Source organism: Camponotus floridanus, unplaced genomic scaffold, assembly GCF_003227725.1.
Source record: "Camponotus floridanus strain SB8 unplaced genomic scaffold, Cflo_v7.5 scaffold148, whole genome shotgun sequence".
Classification (NCBI taxonomy): domain Eukaryota; kingdom Metazoa; phylum Arthropoda; class Insecta; order Hymenoptera; family Formicidae; genus Camponotus; species Camponotus floridanus.
In genome coordinates, this window is record NW_020229268.1 from 70,434 (window position 1) to 88,270 (window position 17,837).

Consider the following 17,837-nt stretch of genomic DNA (forward strand, 5'->3'; position numbering starts at 1 on the left):
CCATACAACTTTTGTCTGAACAATTTTTTTATATTCGGCTTACCAACGGAGTTATTCAGGTGGCCTGTTTTAGATGCCTCACCCTGTATATATATATATATATATATATATATATATATATATATATATATATATACATACAGGGTGAGGCATCTAAAACAGGCCACCTGAATAACTCCGTTGGTAAGCCGAATATAAAAAAATAATCGAAAAATGAATAGGTGTGTAGATTAAAATGGCCTACCATATATATATATATATATATATATATATATATATATATATATATACATGGTAGGCCATTTTAATCTACACACTGAAATATCTCAAAATCCATAAGTTTAAGACAAAAATGTTTCAGACAATAGTTATATGGCTTGAAGGAGGACATGTCAGTGACAAGTTAGTACAAAATTATCATAATGTTAAACTTATAGATTAGATGATCCTAGAGCAACAACTTCTGGTGATTTATGGAATGCTATGAGATCTGTCATGATTGAATTGAATTCCACGTATGATTTTAATATAGAAGTCATGATAGATTCATGGATTATGCAGGAATGTTTTTTTGAGTTGGAAGTGTTGCGAAAAGATTCTGCTGTATACGTATCAGCACAATTTCGCAACAAATTAGATGAGAAATTTTATCATATTCCTGTTACTTATACTACAGAGTCGAAACTTGATTTTACCATAATTTGGACGAATTCTTTTTGGTTAACACCATTGCAGTCATATCGACTTATCAATCTGAAGGAAAATGAATGGATTATTTTCAATTTACAACAAGCTGGTAAATATTGAATAAAAAATTTATATCTTTATTATTCATTTATACAGGGTGTTTCATAAGTGGTGGGCAAAATTTCAGGAATGGATTCATTGTGCTTAGAGAAGAAAAAAAAGTTAATTAATATAAGTCCGGAAATGATTAGTTTTTGAGTTATTAAGATTTTGGACAATTAGGGGAAATGTTCAATATGTCTCCCTCCTGTCACAATACAAGCCTCAGCTCGTCTCATTGAGTACCGAAGCGAACACAATGTTTCAACGCTTTTGACACGTTCGACAGAGTGTTCGTGTATACATGAAAAAAGTATGGAATTGTAGACAAGAATAAGAATAATACATTGAGCTAACGTAAACATAGGCCGCCGAATTTGAAAAACATTGTTGATGCCTGTAAAAAAACTTCTAAGACGAGAAATGAGATAAAATTTTGTATACAAAAATCCTAATAACTCAAAAACTAATCATTTCCGGACTATGGTGATTAAGTTTTTTTTTTCTCTAAGCATGAAGAATCCATTCCTGAAATTTTGCCCACTAGTTATGAAACAATCTGTATATATACATATACCTATATATATATATATATATATATATATATATACATATATATAAAATATAAAGATATTACAAGAATAATGAAATTTTACCAATATATTTAAAATTTTGACTTCTTGCTGTAATATATAGAATCGCTGACACAGCCTTTGTGTTAAATAATAAAAACGGAAGATGTAAACATCTCTAATTATATATTTAATTTATTTATTATAATCGAAACATCTTTAACATCTTGAAAAAATATGTTTATCTAATTAATATATATATATAATTTGAAAATATTTAATAATCGACGAAAGTAATTTATTTTATAACAGGATATTATCGCGTCAATTACGATACTACGAATTGGCAAAAAATTGCACGATACTTAAATTCTGAAAAATATAGTAATATACATGTTCTCAATCGCGCACAAATCATCAATGATGCGTTTCATTTTGCGATAGAGAAGAAACTTGAATTCTCCGTATTTTGGAATCTCACTTCTTATTGGCACAGGAAAAAGATTATATAGCATGGTATCCTATGTTGAAAGCATTTGAAATTATGTCGAATATCTTTCCATTGTTGGATTTTTATCCTGAATTTAAGGTATATATATATATATATATATATATATATATATATATATAGATATATTGTAATAACATTTTTTTATAAAAAAAATTATCCATTACACCAATTATCTATTTTATAATACAATGATTTCATATGATAATAATGAATTCTTTTAAAAATAGATATATGTAGTGAGTTAAACAAAAAAATTAATTATACATTATTATTTAATTATTTTTGTTCCAAAATTCCAAAATTTAAATTTAAAATGCGCTTACGTTACATATTTATGTTATATATTTTTTCTTTATATTTAATACAATCACAAAAATTTTGAATATTTCATTAAGTTACTTTTCTTTAATAATAATACATTAATATTTACGTGATAATTGATGATCAATTGTGTAATTAATATTTAATGGATTTTAGGAAATTATAGAACACAGTATATAACATAATTATTTTTCTTATATTAATTTTCTTACGTAATATTCGAATGTTTATGATGTTAAAAATATACAATACATATACAACACATTTTGTAGAGAGAGAAATTGACTTATATAATTTTACAATAATTTTTTTACATTATACAACACATAATAATTTAATATACATATAATAATCCACTTATAAATACTTGTTTAATAATAAAAGAAATTGATGTTTAAAATATTTACAATCTATATTTATGCCACAGATTTAAATTAAGAAAATATATTAAAGTCGATTCATCAATCGATACATCAATATGCACAGATTTAAATATATATACAGAGTGTCTCGTAAATTCTGATCGCGCGTACCTCAATTCTTGTTTATTTATGGTTATGCGAAACATATCGCCGCTGACACACTTATCGCGCATATCTTACGATCTAGCCTCGCGAAACGCGCGTTTATTCACATTTTTAATAAATATTTCAATAAATTATTGCGAAAATTGCAAAATGGTAAAGGACTTTTGTGTTGAGTTTTTTGCGTTTTATCCACTCACGAGCGTTAGCATAACCTTATGAAACACTTTGTATATCGATATATGTATATATGTTAAGAATTTATTAGATGATATAAAATCCATATCTATATAGATGATGAAATACATACACAATTATTTACACACAAATAAGAAATTCTAATAAATCTGGTTACTATGGTATTGATGCTATAAAGTCACATAAATATTAAAGCCACATAAAACAAAATTATCCAGGAAAAATGTTTATTTGCGCGTACATTATATGTGTACTTGTAAATAATGAATAAACTAAATATAATAATATTTATCAAATTTTAGGGCGTGCTAAGGTTTGATTTTATGCAGAATATTACATCTAAATACGGGAATTTATATGACGAAAGTAACATCAACGATCATACTAAATGTTTAAAACAAGAACTTGCAAAATGGGAATGTATTATAAATGAAAAGCCTTGCGAAGAAAAATCTAAGAATCATTTGAAATGGCATCTAGCAAATCCTGAAGAAAATAAGTAATTCTTTTCATAATATTCAAAATATTCGATTCTTTTTATAAAAACATTTTTTTTTATTCTGCATATGATTGGGAAATTAGTTATCACTTATATCAAAAAATTATTTATAAAACACTAAAGAAACTATTAACACAATTTCGTTACAAGCTTTTTACTTCTTTTTGCACTATCTTTTGCAGACTTTTGCCTGGCTGGAAGAGGTGGACATATTGTAATGGTTTGAAAACGGCAGATCGCGGTATATGGAATAAAGTTTTTACTAATTACATGAAAGGAAATAATAAAACATTATTAGAATGTTTGGCTTACAGTAAAGATTCTGAAATTTTAATCAATTATTTAGAAATTATCACAAATACTGTAATAATTTCAAAAATTTCAAAATCTTTGTATAATCAATCTCATCTTCAATTTGAACCGATAGAGCGAGCTTATGCCCTAAATGCTAATATTTTTCTTTTTATTCTTGAGAGGAATATCAAGTACATGCTTACAAGTTTATTAAATAATTACAAATTGATAAGACACGGGTAACAATATTATTTTTTAATAAAAATATACCACATAGACATAAAGATTTATTGAATAAATTATAAATGTATTGTTCTATTTTTTATAGAAAAGTCAAGGACATTGTAACATTAATTGTTGTAATTAATAATGCGTATTCTAAGAGACAGTTGGATGAGGTAAATTTTAAATAAATTTTAAATAAATCAAATTTCTATATTAAAAAAAATTTTTTTTTTTTTAATTTACTTTTCGTTATAATTGTTATATATTTTATATAATATTTTCGGTAAATGTTTACTTTACGTCACACAGCTCAAAAAATTTTTATTTTCAGATATGTTGTAAAGAACACATTCTTGAGTAATACACCGTTTGAATTTTGTGGCTCTCTTCGTTTCTGAGATATGCAATTTTAAAGTTTCATACTTACTTGTATTATCTTTTCATTCTTTTCTAAATATGTTATTATTTTTGTGTTTACATTTCCCTAAGTCATTTTTTTGAATAACTTTTAGAAGATTTTAGCCGCTTATTGTTATTTATTAAATAGTTATTAACAAAAAAAGTTTCAAGAATAGAATATAATATATTAGAATATAATATATTAGAATAAAATATATTTTGCGATTTTGTATGTTTAAGAAGAAATATAAGCAAACGCACGCACACACACACACACACACACACACAGGGGGTCCTCCCGCCGATAGGGGACGCATTGCGAAGAGTTCAATCACAATGAATATATTGAAAAAATGTAGTCGACCAAACTAGCCAGAAATTTAGTTTATTATTACGACGTTTCGACCATATGGTTGTGGTCCTTATCAAGTATATACTGCAAAGATTATAAATTGATAAATTAATTGACAGTTTCAATATATAACACGCTCAACGAATTAAAATGTAACAATGTTAGTATACCGAAGCCATAAATCAAGAGACCGGCATAGACGATGATCTTATAAATTGCACAAATCACATTAAAAAAAACGTTATTTATTAAAAGATTTAAATTAGAGAGAAATTGATGTGTCCGTTAGAGACATCGTCAAGAGACTAAAAACAAACGCTATGGGAACGGAACTATGTGACCTTTATTATTTTATCGTAAATATTATTTAAATTATCTGTGTCTTTTTGTAGGTTGATTAAATTATTATTAAATTTTTTGATCAGATGAACAGATGAACAGATCTTCGGCAGTCCTATGGGTTCTCCATTGTCACCTATCCTGGCTGATATGGTGATGGACGACTTGGAGACACATTGCTTAGACTCATTAAGTTTTACTGTACCTACGTATTATAGATTTGTAGACGACGTTTTTGCAATAGTACCACGTGAAAGAATTAACGAAATTATAAGAAGCTTTAATAACTATCACGAACGCTTGAAATTTACATATGAAATTGAAGCTGATTCATCGATTAGTTTTTTGAATGTCAAAGTTATTCGGTCCGGGAATACTCTGATTACTAACTGGTTTAGGAAACCGACATGGTCAGGGAGGTACATTAACTATCATTCTAACCATCCGTTAAAATATAAAATCATCACTATATATAATTTAGTTGACCATGCTATTCTATTATCTAACGACTGCTTCTGGCAAGAAAATATCAAATTAGTATTTGACACTTTAATCAGTAATTGTTTTCCTGAACATATAATACACAGACACATTCAAAAAAGAGTTAATTTTTTAAATAATCGTGCTCTTAATGATACAGTTAACGTGAATCTTGCTGGTTCTGACAAGACTCAATTTATTTCAATACCATATGTGGAGAATTCGAGTCATGATTTGTATCGCCTTCTGAAAAATAGCGGTTTTAACGTCGTCTACAAAATAACTAAAAAACTAAATAATTTAATTAGACTTGGTAAAGATAATTTACAGAATAACGATAAGACAGGTGTTGTATATAAATTAAATTGTAAAGATTGCAATTTGTCATACATCGGGCAAACAAAAAGACATTTACGTACGCGATTAAAAGAACATTGCAACAATATAAAGTTACATGAATCTAATCATTCGGTTATTAGCAAACATAGATCAGAATCTAGACATGATTTTGACTGGTCGAAACCTAATATTCTGCATAACGAAAAATATGTTCGAAAGAGAGAAATTGCTGAGATGTTTTTCATCAAAAAATTTAATAATAATTTAATTAACCTACAGAAAGACACAGATAATTTAAATAATATTTACGATAAAATAATAAAGGTCACATAGTTCCGTTCCCATAGCGTTTGTTTTTAGTCTCTTGACGATGTCTCTCACGGACACATCAATTTCTCTCTAATTTAAATCTTTTAATAAATAACGTTTTTTTTAATGTGATTTGTGCAATTTATAAGATCATCGTCTATGCCAGTCTCTTGATTTATGGCTTCGGTATACTAACATTGTTACATTTTAATTCGTTGAGCGTGTTATATATTGAAACTGTCAATTAATTTATCAATTTATAATCTTTGCAGTATATACTTGATAAGGACCACAACCATATGGTCGAAACGTCGTAATAATAAACTAAATTTCTGGCTAGTTTGGTCAACTATATTTTTTCAATAATCCTTTGATTATTCGACTAGCGATACTAAGATATTTATTAATAACAATGAATATATGCTGTAAGTTATAAAGCGAGGTTCACCTTAACTACCGGCGGGATAGTTGCGGAAGGGGAGCCGAAGACCCCCCTTGCACCCCCGCACGCACGCGCGCGCATGTGTGTGTGTGTGTATGTGTGCACATACATTTGTGATATTTTTCAAATGTATTAAATTGTATTAAATTCTTAGCGACATGGAAGTCACAACGAGTAAACGTAAATCAAAAAATATAAACACACAACGAAAATATGACATCAAACTGTATTGAGAAATGTAAACAAAAAATGTGAACACATAAATAGGATATTACGAAAAAATGACATGAAAGTATGAAACTTCAAAATTGCATATCTCAGGAACGAAGAGAGAGCGCCACAAAATTCAAACGGTGTATTACTTAGGAATATATCCTCTACGACATGTGTGAAAATAAAAATTTTTCGAGCTATGTGACGTAAAGTAAACATTTACCACATTTTCTTATAATTCTGTTCATAATGATACTCTCATGTGTGACAGTATAATTATTAAATAGAAAATTATTTATTGATAATAATTATTAAAATAATCTATTTTAGATAAAGATATTTGTAACAAAGGAGCTGGAAAATTCAATCATTTCAATTACCGATGTTGAAAAGAAGATAGAAACACGCTTGTCGGAGATCGAAAAACAGATAAATTATTTTCGATCTTTATTCAACAATTGAATAACTAAATCTTGAAGACATTAACTGTTCAGAAATTAAAGATACAGAATGAATGATTGTAATAATATTTATAAATGTGTATACTTAATTATTCACTATGTCATATAAAAATTAATAATTGTTTGTACACTATAATTTTATAAATATTGTATTGTATAAAAATATTATGTTATATTACAATATAATTCATATTATAAATTATATATATTATGTATATTTTAATATTATATTATATTACATATTATATTGTATTACTTTTCTGTGTTACAAATTTTATACATAGATATTGTTTATATATTTACGTTTATATATATACGTGTGTTTATATTACACAGATACATACATATACATGGTATTTCCATTATCTCGCAACAAATTAAAACCATAAATAGATCTCGCTAAACTGAACTAAAAAATTCTATATTATTTTGCAAGAAACCACATAAAATTTCGAGATATGAATTACAAAATATTTAGTTACAGTGGGACCTTTTTCGCGGCGCGCTTTTAGTCACGTGCATTGGCCGATCTTTTTTTAAATAATACGAAATTTTACGTGGTTCCTTGCAAAATAATATAGGATTTTTTAGTTCAGTTTAACGATATCTACTTATGGTTTTATTTTGTTGAAAGATACTGAAAACTCTGTATATATTTGAATCGTATATTACAATATTAATTATAACTCGACTTTAAATGATGCTTTTTTGTAAATAGAAAAAATTTCGCAGAAAATATGAAAATTTTTTAAAGTATTATTTTATTATTACAAAAGTTTTTTAAAGTATTGTTTTATTAGCAGCTTTATTGCATAGTAAAATCAGATAAATACATTTAAACTCTCGTGTGCATTCTTTTTTATCTCTGAATATATTAAAATATTGAAATGTAAAATAGGAAAAAAAATTTAATTTCTCTTTCTCCACCCTTGCTTTCGCTTTCCCTTTTTAACTGGTTTCCATATTATAAAAATAATCACTAATATGTCTCCATCCGAATCGTAATGACAATTGTATTATTGTGCTTGTGTATTATATTCGAATTAAATTTTGTTGTAATTGTATTTTTTTATGCAGGGAGATTCTGAACATACATTTGTTTTTAAAATATCAAATTCTTGAATGAATTCTAAGATGATTTTTCCTCATGCAAAATTTTGCCCAGACTTTAGTTTTTAAATTATAAAGGAAACTATGTAATTATTTTGGGAACGAGTACGAGAGGTAGGCAGAGATGATGCGATATAAGCGATTATGTGGGGCGCTCGCCGCGATCAGCTGATCGCTATACGCGATGAGTATAGCAATCAGTGTGCGTGTGTGTGTGTGTGAGAGAATGTGCGCGCGCGCACATTCTCACACACACACACACACACACACACACACACACATTGATTGCTACACTCATCGCGTGTAGCAATCAGCTGATCGCGGCAAGCGCCCGCGAATGAAAATTAACGCACTATTTTGTATAACAATGTTTTCAATTAAAATATTTCTATTTAATTTGTATAAGTTTTCTTCCTTGTACTTCTATTTATCTTGTACAAATTTTTATTCTTAGTTGGCGCAATTTTTTTATATCACTATTTTTGTAGACAATATGACAGTTGGATACAATTAGTGCATGAACTTGGCGCCCTTTTTTTACCTTTTTTTTAAAAAGGTAAGTTTTTGGGGATTATATCACTTCTTTTTTTAGTCTAATTTGCTAAGAGATATTATATTAAAAATGGTATGTATATATATATGTATGTATATTCTTTTAATATATAAGCAAATTATATAAAAATATATATAGAATAAGTATATATAATATACATTATATATGTATATATATACAGGGTCTACCAAAAGTGTGGAAACCCCTAAATATCTCAGAAAATATACGTTTTACAGAAAAGTGTTTCCAACAAAAGTTGTAGGGTTTAAGAAGATCTATATACTGATTCTATCAGTTTGACCTTGGATGGCGTCGTCAAGGTCAGGTCAAGGTCACATTGACTTTTTTAAATGACACCCCCTACATTTGATTGCATATTCTTATAGCTTAATTCAAGAGCTTTCCAAAACACTATAATAATGTTCATTTTTATTAAGTACTTTGCGAGTTATGAGGGTTGAAATAATTTCTTAATTTTACATAAACTATAAAATATCTAGTAAACCATTCATTTTTCGATTATCTTACCTTCATACTTTTATGTACAAAATAATGAAAGGAATCAATTGGTGTAAAGAAAACATACAGTTGTTTTTAAGAAAAAATATGGAATTGTTAATTGCAAATTACATATTTTTTCTTAGAAACAACTATGTGTTTTCTTTACACCAATTGATTCCTCTCATTAATTTGTACATAAAAGTATGAAGGTAAGATAATCGAAAAATGAATGGTTTACTAGATATTTTATGGTTTATGTAAAATTAAGAAATTATTTCAACCCTCATAACTCGCAAAGTACTTAATAAAAATGAACATTATTATAGTGTTTTGGAAAGCTCTTGAATTAAGCTATAAGAATATGCAATCAAATGTAGGGGGTGTCATTTAAAAAAGTCAATGTGACCTTGACCTGACCTTGACGACGCCATCCAAGGTCAAACTGATAGAATCAGTATATAGATCTTCTTAAACCCTACAACTTTTGTTGGAAACACTTTTCTGTAAAACGTATATTTTCCGAGATATTTAGGGGTTTCCACACTTTTGGTAGACCCTGTATATATATATATATATATATATATTTATTTATTTATTTACCTTGCTCTAATTATCATACCGTACTAGCTCTTGCCAATTTTTAATTAATAATTTAATTATTTATTATTTATAACTTGCACTTTATCACTACTCAAAATGCGGTTAATGATACATGTCACTAATGACACATATGACACATGTCATTAATATCGAAAAACGTCGCTAGCGCAATCTTCTGTCGAGAGTAGGAAAAGGACATTTTCTCTTTCTATGTGTTGTGTACATGTGCGTTGATGACCATGATGATGATAAAGACGTTTCTTAATTGAAAATTTTTATATTTCTATTTTGCATTATGATATCTCCGTTAATAGATCACGCAACGCAAAAGTAAAGATACTTTCTTTATACAATTCAAACTCGTTCTATCGATTAAGGCTAGTAAGAATTCGATCCGTTCAGCCGTTATTGAAATCCAATAATCTAAGTTACTCTCAATTGTCCGACTCGCGTATAGATACATGGAGTGCCGCGCAATGCTTCGCATGAACTTGGCGCGAGACACTACCGTGTCTCTTGATAAATAATTATTCGGTTGATTAATCAATTGAAATGATGACAAAAAACAAAAGTGATAAATAAAACAAAATTTTTATAATAAAAGCATTCTCTTATTTGTAGAAAGGTAAATTGTATTACATCAAATAACATTAATTTATAATATATATTAATATCAATATTAATAATTAAAATTAATATTCTTGTAAATTAAAAAACAAAGTTGCAAACGTTATTAATTTTTTATTTGATATCTCTTCCAAAGCAATTTTAAATTAATGCAATGTAAAAATTAAATTTTTGTACTCAATATGCAAAAATTTTTTTCTTTCTAATATTAAATTGTGAAGAAATTAAAAGTAATTTTTTAGAAGAAAATAACTTTAGATTTTTAAATAAGAATATTAAAAAATCAAAATTTTTATTAAAATATTTACTTATTAAAATCTTTCATTAAAAAAAAGCTTACCGAGAGTGTATAATCGATCTGTAATTAATTAAAATGTATTTGTTAATCAATTCATAGTTAACGTTGCTCCATAATATTTAACAAAATTTTATATCAATAAACTATAACTATAACAATATTTACTCATTGCATATTAAGTTCATGGTAGATATATTTCAGATAGTTTTGACAAATCACGAATGACAAATTTGTCCTATAGCCTTAGATTTCGGCTTTTACAATGTTCGATGGAAAGCCATAAGATAATTGCTATCTCCAATGTAGGGAAGTAGCGCAAGAAATTTCATGATCTCGTCTATATTCTCAATAAACAGAATAAAAAATAAAGTGCCATAGTAAGTGAATTATCGATCAGTATAAATTCTCTGCTCCCTTATAATAAAACATAAAATCCTAAACATTATCTGTTCGAAGATATCTTGCTTTATCTACTTTATGAGAATATTTAAGTTTCGTAGTATCTCACACAATGATTAAAGACTAAAAAAAAAATGTCATCGTTCATCGCAGGACAACGCATGACAGCGCATTATATATTAATAATTATCAAACAGAAGAATGGCAAATTCTTTTAAACTTCTAAATGATATAGAAGGAAAAAATAAATTTCTACTTACAAAGAAAAAAAAAAGAATAATTAAGGAAGAGATATACATGCAAAAAATGAGACAGAGATAATAATCGAAATCGTAATTCTCGTATGCTATATTTGCCAAGTTAGTTTCGATTCAGCACGAACAGAAGACATGTCAGGAGTAAATTTTCAAAACGTGAATTTTCTAAATAATGGAGCAAACATCATCTCGGGAAATTTATTACCGATGACAGATGATAATTCATTTTCGATATTTTGTCGTATATATAGAGCCTTCGTCTGGTCAATAGAAGTGATTCATGCGATCTCATTAATCATCGGAATGACCGTAGTTCCAAAAGAAAAGGCTTTGAAAGATGGTATTATCTCCATCGTTGTCATAATGGAAGCATCTTTCTTACTTGCGGGTATTTACACGCGGCAAAAGTTAACAATACAAGTGGTCCGGAAAATGAACGAAATCCTGCGAAATGCGGACATGATCATGGTGGACCTCGTGAAAACAGCATTGAAACCAATTATTTTGCCATTTATAATTTATGGGGTGGCCAGTGTGATATCTGTCACTATATGGACTATACATCCGATTATATTGATTTTTGAAAAGAGAGATACATTTTATTTCGAGGATTACAATTTGCCAGCATTTTTCAGTCCCGAACCGTTTTCAGTATACATTCTAATTTTGTCGACTGTCATTATGACAACGGGCGCTGTCTACTTGTTCTTAAGGAAATACAGTTTGGACGTATACATGATGCATCTGGTGTTGATGTTAACTGCACAATATCGATACATCGCGATAAAACTGACATTATTATTTCAGAAACCACAAGACGACAATAAAAACTTTCAAAAAAAGTGTCATCCTATGACAGATCAATGGGCGGAAAAGGAACTAAGAGCGTTATGTCAGCATCAAAACAATGTTTTGTTGTATGTGTTTTTAATATAATTATTTAAAAAAATAGAATACAATTATTAAGTAATAAAAAAATAATTTTGAGAGAATGCTTTAATTATAGAGTTATAATTAAATGACAATGCTTTTAATAAAATACTACAAAAAATTATAAAAATTATAATATTAAAATTTTATTGCACATATTTCAATTTTTATAATAATCCTATAATTTTTTATAAATTTTAATATTTGATAAAATTTAATAAATTCATTGTTTTATGTCATTTATGTTTTGTTTTTATTTATTATGTAATATAATATTTGATAAATTCTATATATATATATTTTACATTCCGTTACAGCATATCAATTATGTTAAGGAAACTTCTGTCGGTGAACTTCAGTCTATTGTATCTTAATAGTGTTTTCCGCTTCTGCTTTTTAGGTATCTTAATGACCACAGTAGGTAACGAACATTGAATTCAGAAAAAAATAAAAAATAGAAATTAATTATTTAAAAAATTATGTTGTATTTAATAATAATTTTTATCTATTAACAAATCATGTTTTGTATTTGCTGTTTTTTTTTTTATTTCCTTTAAGAAATTAACATTTGTGTTGCATGAATATATAAAAAAAAGGACTATATATATATATAATCTGCTTTCTTATGATTTCTTTTTTAATTAAATTAAAATCAAAGAATTTATTTTTTATCTTATTATGTATTATTTTTAGATAAAAGTGTGATAAATAAAATAATAATATAATATAAATAATATAATATAAATAATAATATAATATAAATAATATAAATAAAATAATTTGCATTAGTAATTCAATTCTGAAATCAAAAAATATAAACAATTTATTTAAATTTATATATTCAAGAAATTTTTTAAGAGAATTGTATAATTCCCTTTTATTTCCAATTCTTTAACAAAATGTATTTATAAATTTTTAGATACCATCTTTAACATTCATGGAGGGAATCTCGATTCTTTCATTCGCAGCTGGTTCAATAATGCAATTCTTTCTGTTATGTTCTTCCGTCCAGACATTATCAGACGCGGTAAGATTTATATTATCACAATTATTTTTCCTTCATACAAGCAGTAATATTAATATCAAGGAGCAAGTTGTTAAATTTTATCCATATTTTACTATATTGCTAGAAATTTTTTTATTATATTTTTGTTTATTAAAAAAGTTAAAGTACGAAAATATGAATAATTAATTATCAATAAACAAAAAAGAGTTATTCGTGTGTAAGCGGGCATAACTTTGCTTATTTATGAAAATGATTATAAAATATAAATATTCATATATTTATAAATATATAAATAATAATAAATAATATAAATATATGAATAATTATAAATTTATAAAATTCATATATTTATAAATATTCATATATTTATAAAATATAAATATTGAAAAAAAAATTAAATAAAAAATAATATATACTAATAACTTTCTCTTTTTTTTACATATCACTTTTTGTATTAAATATATTTGTAACAGAGTACGGAAGTGACGGATAAAGCATTTAATGAAGGCTGGTATCAACTTAAATCATCGATACAACGTACATTCATATTACTAATATTGGCTAATAATTTGGAATGTAAAATTGCGGCAATTGATAAGTTCAATCTGTCTCTGCCCTCATTTATGGCGGTAAATTCTAATATACTTTATATAAAATTTGAAATTTCTTATATCACATTTTTTATGATAATATTTTAGATTATGAATCAATCATATTCAATCGCTCTTTTGTTTTTAAAAGCAAAATAAAAAAAGCATTGTGCACTTATAAATGTATTAGAGAGAATAGAGTAGAGAGAACAAATCAAAGACAAAAAAACAGTTAAGCAAAAATATTTCAAAAGAAATCTGTAAAGATAGATATATATGTTTTGCATGATAATTCAAGAAATATAAATATAATAAAAATGTTTTAAAATTGTTGTAAAATTGTTTTAAATATAATAATATAGTATTAAGTAATTTAATCTTTGTTTTTTATTAATCTTTTCTTTATTATTTTATAAATTGGAAATAAAAGATTATATCGGCATGTTTTTATGCCATAATATTTGTACTATTATTATTATTCTCTCCAATAAGAAAAGTATTAGTATATATGATTAAATATATTTTTATACTATTAAGAGTAAAATATATGAAAAAAATATAATATTCTGTACATATGGTAATGTTTTTCTATTAAAATCAACCATGAAGAAGAATAACAATTTGGTTAAATTTGATAGCTGTCTATGAAACTTTCAAATTATGATAGAGAATTTTACGGAATGCATTAAACAAATGATGCAAACAATAATAAAAATATTAAATATAAATAATAGTAATTGTAAAGAAATCTATATAAAAATCTATATGCTATCCAATAATCAGCGATCATTCATTAAGAATATTATTATAGTATGTACATATTATTACATGGCTGATCCAAATTAGCAAGTTTTAGAATCACAATCTATTTACAATCATTCTATTTAGAAATCTTTGTACTGACAATGAAAAATCTTATGAAATGTGTCGCTAGTGAGTACACATTTATGAAGAAGATATTTCAAGATATTTCATCCTGAATGTATATATAATAACTTCATAATTGACAATAACACACTATTGTTACGATAAAATTGCTGTATTTCATGAAAATAATTCTACCAACAAAACTCAATCTTCTAATATAATTCATCGAAACCATAAGTCATTCTAATATAATTCATCGAAAGCATAAGTCAAAAATATAAGTGTTTTATCGAAATTATAGTGGTTCAAAAAGTAAGCAGTAAATGTTGCTAATTTCGTAATTTGCTATTTAACTATTATTTATAGATCATTTATCAAAGAAAAAAAAACTTACTATAATGATTAATCGGTACTTAATAGATAGAATTCATTAATTGCTCCATAATTAAGCTTGTCACAAAACATTTTGTGAAAATTTGTCCGTGATAAATTTTTTGCAAATTAAATTATTTTTTAATTAACAATGCACGCGTCAGTCAAACATGTCAAATTGTTCTGCGACTTCTCTGAATTCTGGCAATTCTGCAATATTCGACAGAATGCCATAAGATAATTACTACTTCACAATATAAGATAGTAGTATAAGGAATTTAATCATCACATCTATATTTTTAGTAAATGAAGTGAAAGATGTATAGCACATTCAATGAATTATCATTTAGTACATCGCGACATTTAATTATAAACTACTACGTTTCCTTGTAATAAGACACAGAATCATTTAAAATTATTATCTATTCCTTGGAGAATATTTAAATTCTAAAATATCCACACACAGTGAGATTACAAATCGAGCGATGGAACAATACAAGAGAAATGTCATTGTTCGTCGTACGACTATAATATATTAATAATAGCCGGGCAGAAACAAAAGTTCAAGAAGAATGATAATTTCCTTACTGTATGTAGATGTAATTTTGAAATACCGATAGAGATATCATTTATTGTCACTCGCCCAAGAAGAAGCGTACGTGGAGACAGTGATTAATGCAACTACACAAATCTTGATTTTTTATATACATTAGATTTACTAAGGCAGTTCCAATTCATCGAATAGTACAGCATGAGAAGAATAAATTTTCAAAATGTGAATATTTTAAACAATCGTGCGAACATGCTCTCGGGGAATTTGTTTCTTGTAGCAGCCGATGGTTTGCGGTTTCCATTACCGTGGCGCATACATAGCGCCGTCTGGTTAATTCAGCTGATTTACACGATCGCGTTGCTCACTGGAATAATCGTGACACCAAAAGAAAAAGCCTTGAAAGACGGTACTGTTGCCGTTGTCGTCAGCATCGAATCGTGTTTTTTGCTCACGCGTATTTACGTAAACAAAAAATTAATGCTATCACTGATCCAAAAAATGGACGATCTCTTGCAAACTACGGATGACATTATGGAGGATATTGTGAAGACTACTCTGAAACCAATAATAATGCCGTTCGTAATTTATGGAGCAGCTGGTATAATATCTATTACTATATGGACGTCACAACCGATTTTATTGGCTTTCGAGAAGAGTACTTTTTTTTATGTAGATTATAACTTACCAGCCGCTTTTAGCCCCGAACCGTTCTCAATAGGTGTCCTGATTTTTTCAATTGTCTTTATGACAATTGCCAGTGTGTATAGCTTTTTGAAGAAATACAGCGTGGACATATACATGATACACCTGGTGTTGATGTTAACTGCACAATATCGATATATAGCGATAAAATTATCATTATTATTTCAAAATTCAAAAAATCGCAACGAATCTCGAAAAGGACATCATTCGATGACAGATCGATGGGCAAAAAAAGAGCTAAGAGCGTTATGTCGGCATCAAAATACTGTTTTACAGTACGTATAATAGAAAAAAACATTTTTAAGATACTTTATTTATAAAATCGGAATGGGATAATATTTATGCTTTTAAAATATTCGTAAAATGATAAATCGCAACATTATTTAATTTTATGTGATCTTGTGCATATTTTGTCATATTTCTAATGTCTAATATAGAGAATAATTTATTACTTTATGATTTACATTTTATATATATATTAATTTAATATTATATTAAATATTTTCTATATTTTATATATGCATTCCACGTTATGTTTCACCATATCATTTTTTATTAAGAAAACTTCTGTCTGTAAACTTCAGTCTATTATATATCAACAGCGTCTTTCGGTTTTGTTTTATAGGTATTCTAATGAGTTCAGTGAGTATCGATAACAAAACATTAAAACTCGAAGAAGAATAAAGAATAAAAATGCTTATAAAGAAAAGTGCTTTAAATATTTAGTAATAATTTTATATCTATATTAAATAATTATGCTTTGTATTAGATTCTATTTGGAAAATTAACATTTACTTTAATAAATAAAAAAACACAATTTTTATATTTTCTAATATTGTTTCATATTAAATTGCGACTGCAAATTTTATCTTTTATTTTTTTTTATTATGTACTTATGTAATAAAGTAACAGTACAAGTATTCATTGAAAATTTAATCTTTGAAATAAAAAGAACATGCATAAGTTTAATAATTTTTTAATTTTGCATAAATAGGAAATTTTGTTATTGAGAAAATGACGAATTGAAAAAATTGTTTCTGTATTCTTTTAAATTTAACTTTTCTACACAAAGTGACTTAGTTAACTTTTTAGTCTATATATGACATTCATCGGAGGGAAATTTCGGTCTTTAATCGTTTACAATGGGTTCAGTAAATGCAGTTCTTGTTTTGTTATTATCTTCCGTGCAAACATTAATCAAATGGCGG

General features: G+C 26.7%; 3 protein-coding genes across 3 annotated transcripts; all 3 read left to right on the forward strand.

Moving 5' to 3' along the window:
• Positions 1 to 413: 413 nt before the first annotated feature.
• Positions 414 to 7,265, forward strand: LOC112637256. Its single transcript, XM_025406530.1, has 6 exons — positions 414 to 796; positions 1,671 to 1,947; positions 3,215 to 3,411; positions 3,594 to 3,944; positions 4,034 to 4,103; positions 7,134 to 7,265. The coding sequence occupies exons 2-6, from the start codon at positions 1,882 to 1,884 to the stop codon at positions 7,263 to 7,265; spliced, it is 816 nt and encodes a 271-aa protein (XP_025262315.1). The 5' UTR covers positions 414 to 796; positions 1,671 to 1,881.
• A 4,414-nt stretch (positions 7,266 to 11,679) lies between these two features.
• Positions 11,680 to 14,294, forward strand: LOC112637252. The gene is made up of 5 exons (XM_025406513.1): positions 11,680 to 12,526; positions 12,857 to 12,956; positions 13,459 to 13,566; positions 14,019 to 14,174; positions 14,244 to 14,294. Exons 1-5 carry the CDS (start codon positions 11,742 to 11,744, stop codon positions 14,292 to 14,294), a joined length of 1,200 nt encoding a protein of 399 aa, XP_025262298.1. The 5' UTR covers positions 11,680 to 11,741.
• Positions 14,295 to 16,091: 1,797 nt separating this feature from the next.
• Positions 16,092 to 17,313, forward strand: LOC112637257. Its single transcript, XM_025406531.1, has 2 exons — positions 16,092 to 16,909; positions 17,177 to 17,313. The coding sequence occupies exons 1-2, from the start codon at positions 16,126 to 16,128 to the stop codon at positions 17,311 to 17,313; spliced, it is 921 nt and encodes a 306-aa protein (XP_025262316.1). The 5' UTR covers positions 16,092 to 16,125.
• Positions 17,314 to 17,837: the final 524 nt, after the last annotated feature.

What these genes read in the sequence shown, in the direction of transcription:
- LOC112637257 (XM_025406531.1), top strand. Translation starts at nt 16,126, where the DNA reads ATGAGAAGAATAAATTTTCAAAATGTGAATATTTTAAACAATCGTGCG. An exon ending in AAATACTGTTTTACAGTACG is followed by an intron (nt 16,910 to 17,176) that starts TATAATAGAAAA and finishes TTTCACCATATC; the next exon opens with ATTTTTTATTAAGAAAACTT.
- LOC112637256 (XM_025406530.1), top strand. Translation starts at nt 1,882, where the DNA reads ATGTTGAAAGCATTTGAAATTATGTCGAATATCTTTCCATTGTTGGAT. An exon ending in ATTTTTATCCTGAATTTAAG is followed by an intron (nt 1,948 to 3,214) that starts GTATATATATAT and finishes ATCAAATTTTAG; the next exon opens with GGCGTGCTAAGGTTTGATTT. An exon ending in TACAAATTGATAAGACACGG is followed by an intron (nt 3,945 to 4,033) that starts GTAACAATATTA and finishes TATTTTTTATAG; the next exon opens with AAAAGTCAAGGACATTGTAA.
- LOC112637252 (XM_025406513.1), top strand. Translation starts at nt 11,742, where the DNA reads ATGTCAGGAGTAAATTTTCAAAACGTGAATTTTCTAAATAATGGAGCA. An exon ending in TAGGTATCTTAATGACCACA is followed by an intron (nt 12,957 to 13,458) that starts GTAGGTAACGAA and finishes ATAAATTTTTAG; the next exon opens with ATACCATCTTTAACATTCAT. An exon ending in CTCTGCCCTCATTTATGGCG is followed by an intron (nt 14,175 to 14,243) that starts GTAAATTCTAAT and finishes ATAATATTTTAG; the next exon opens with ATTATGAATCAATCATATTC.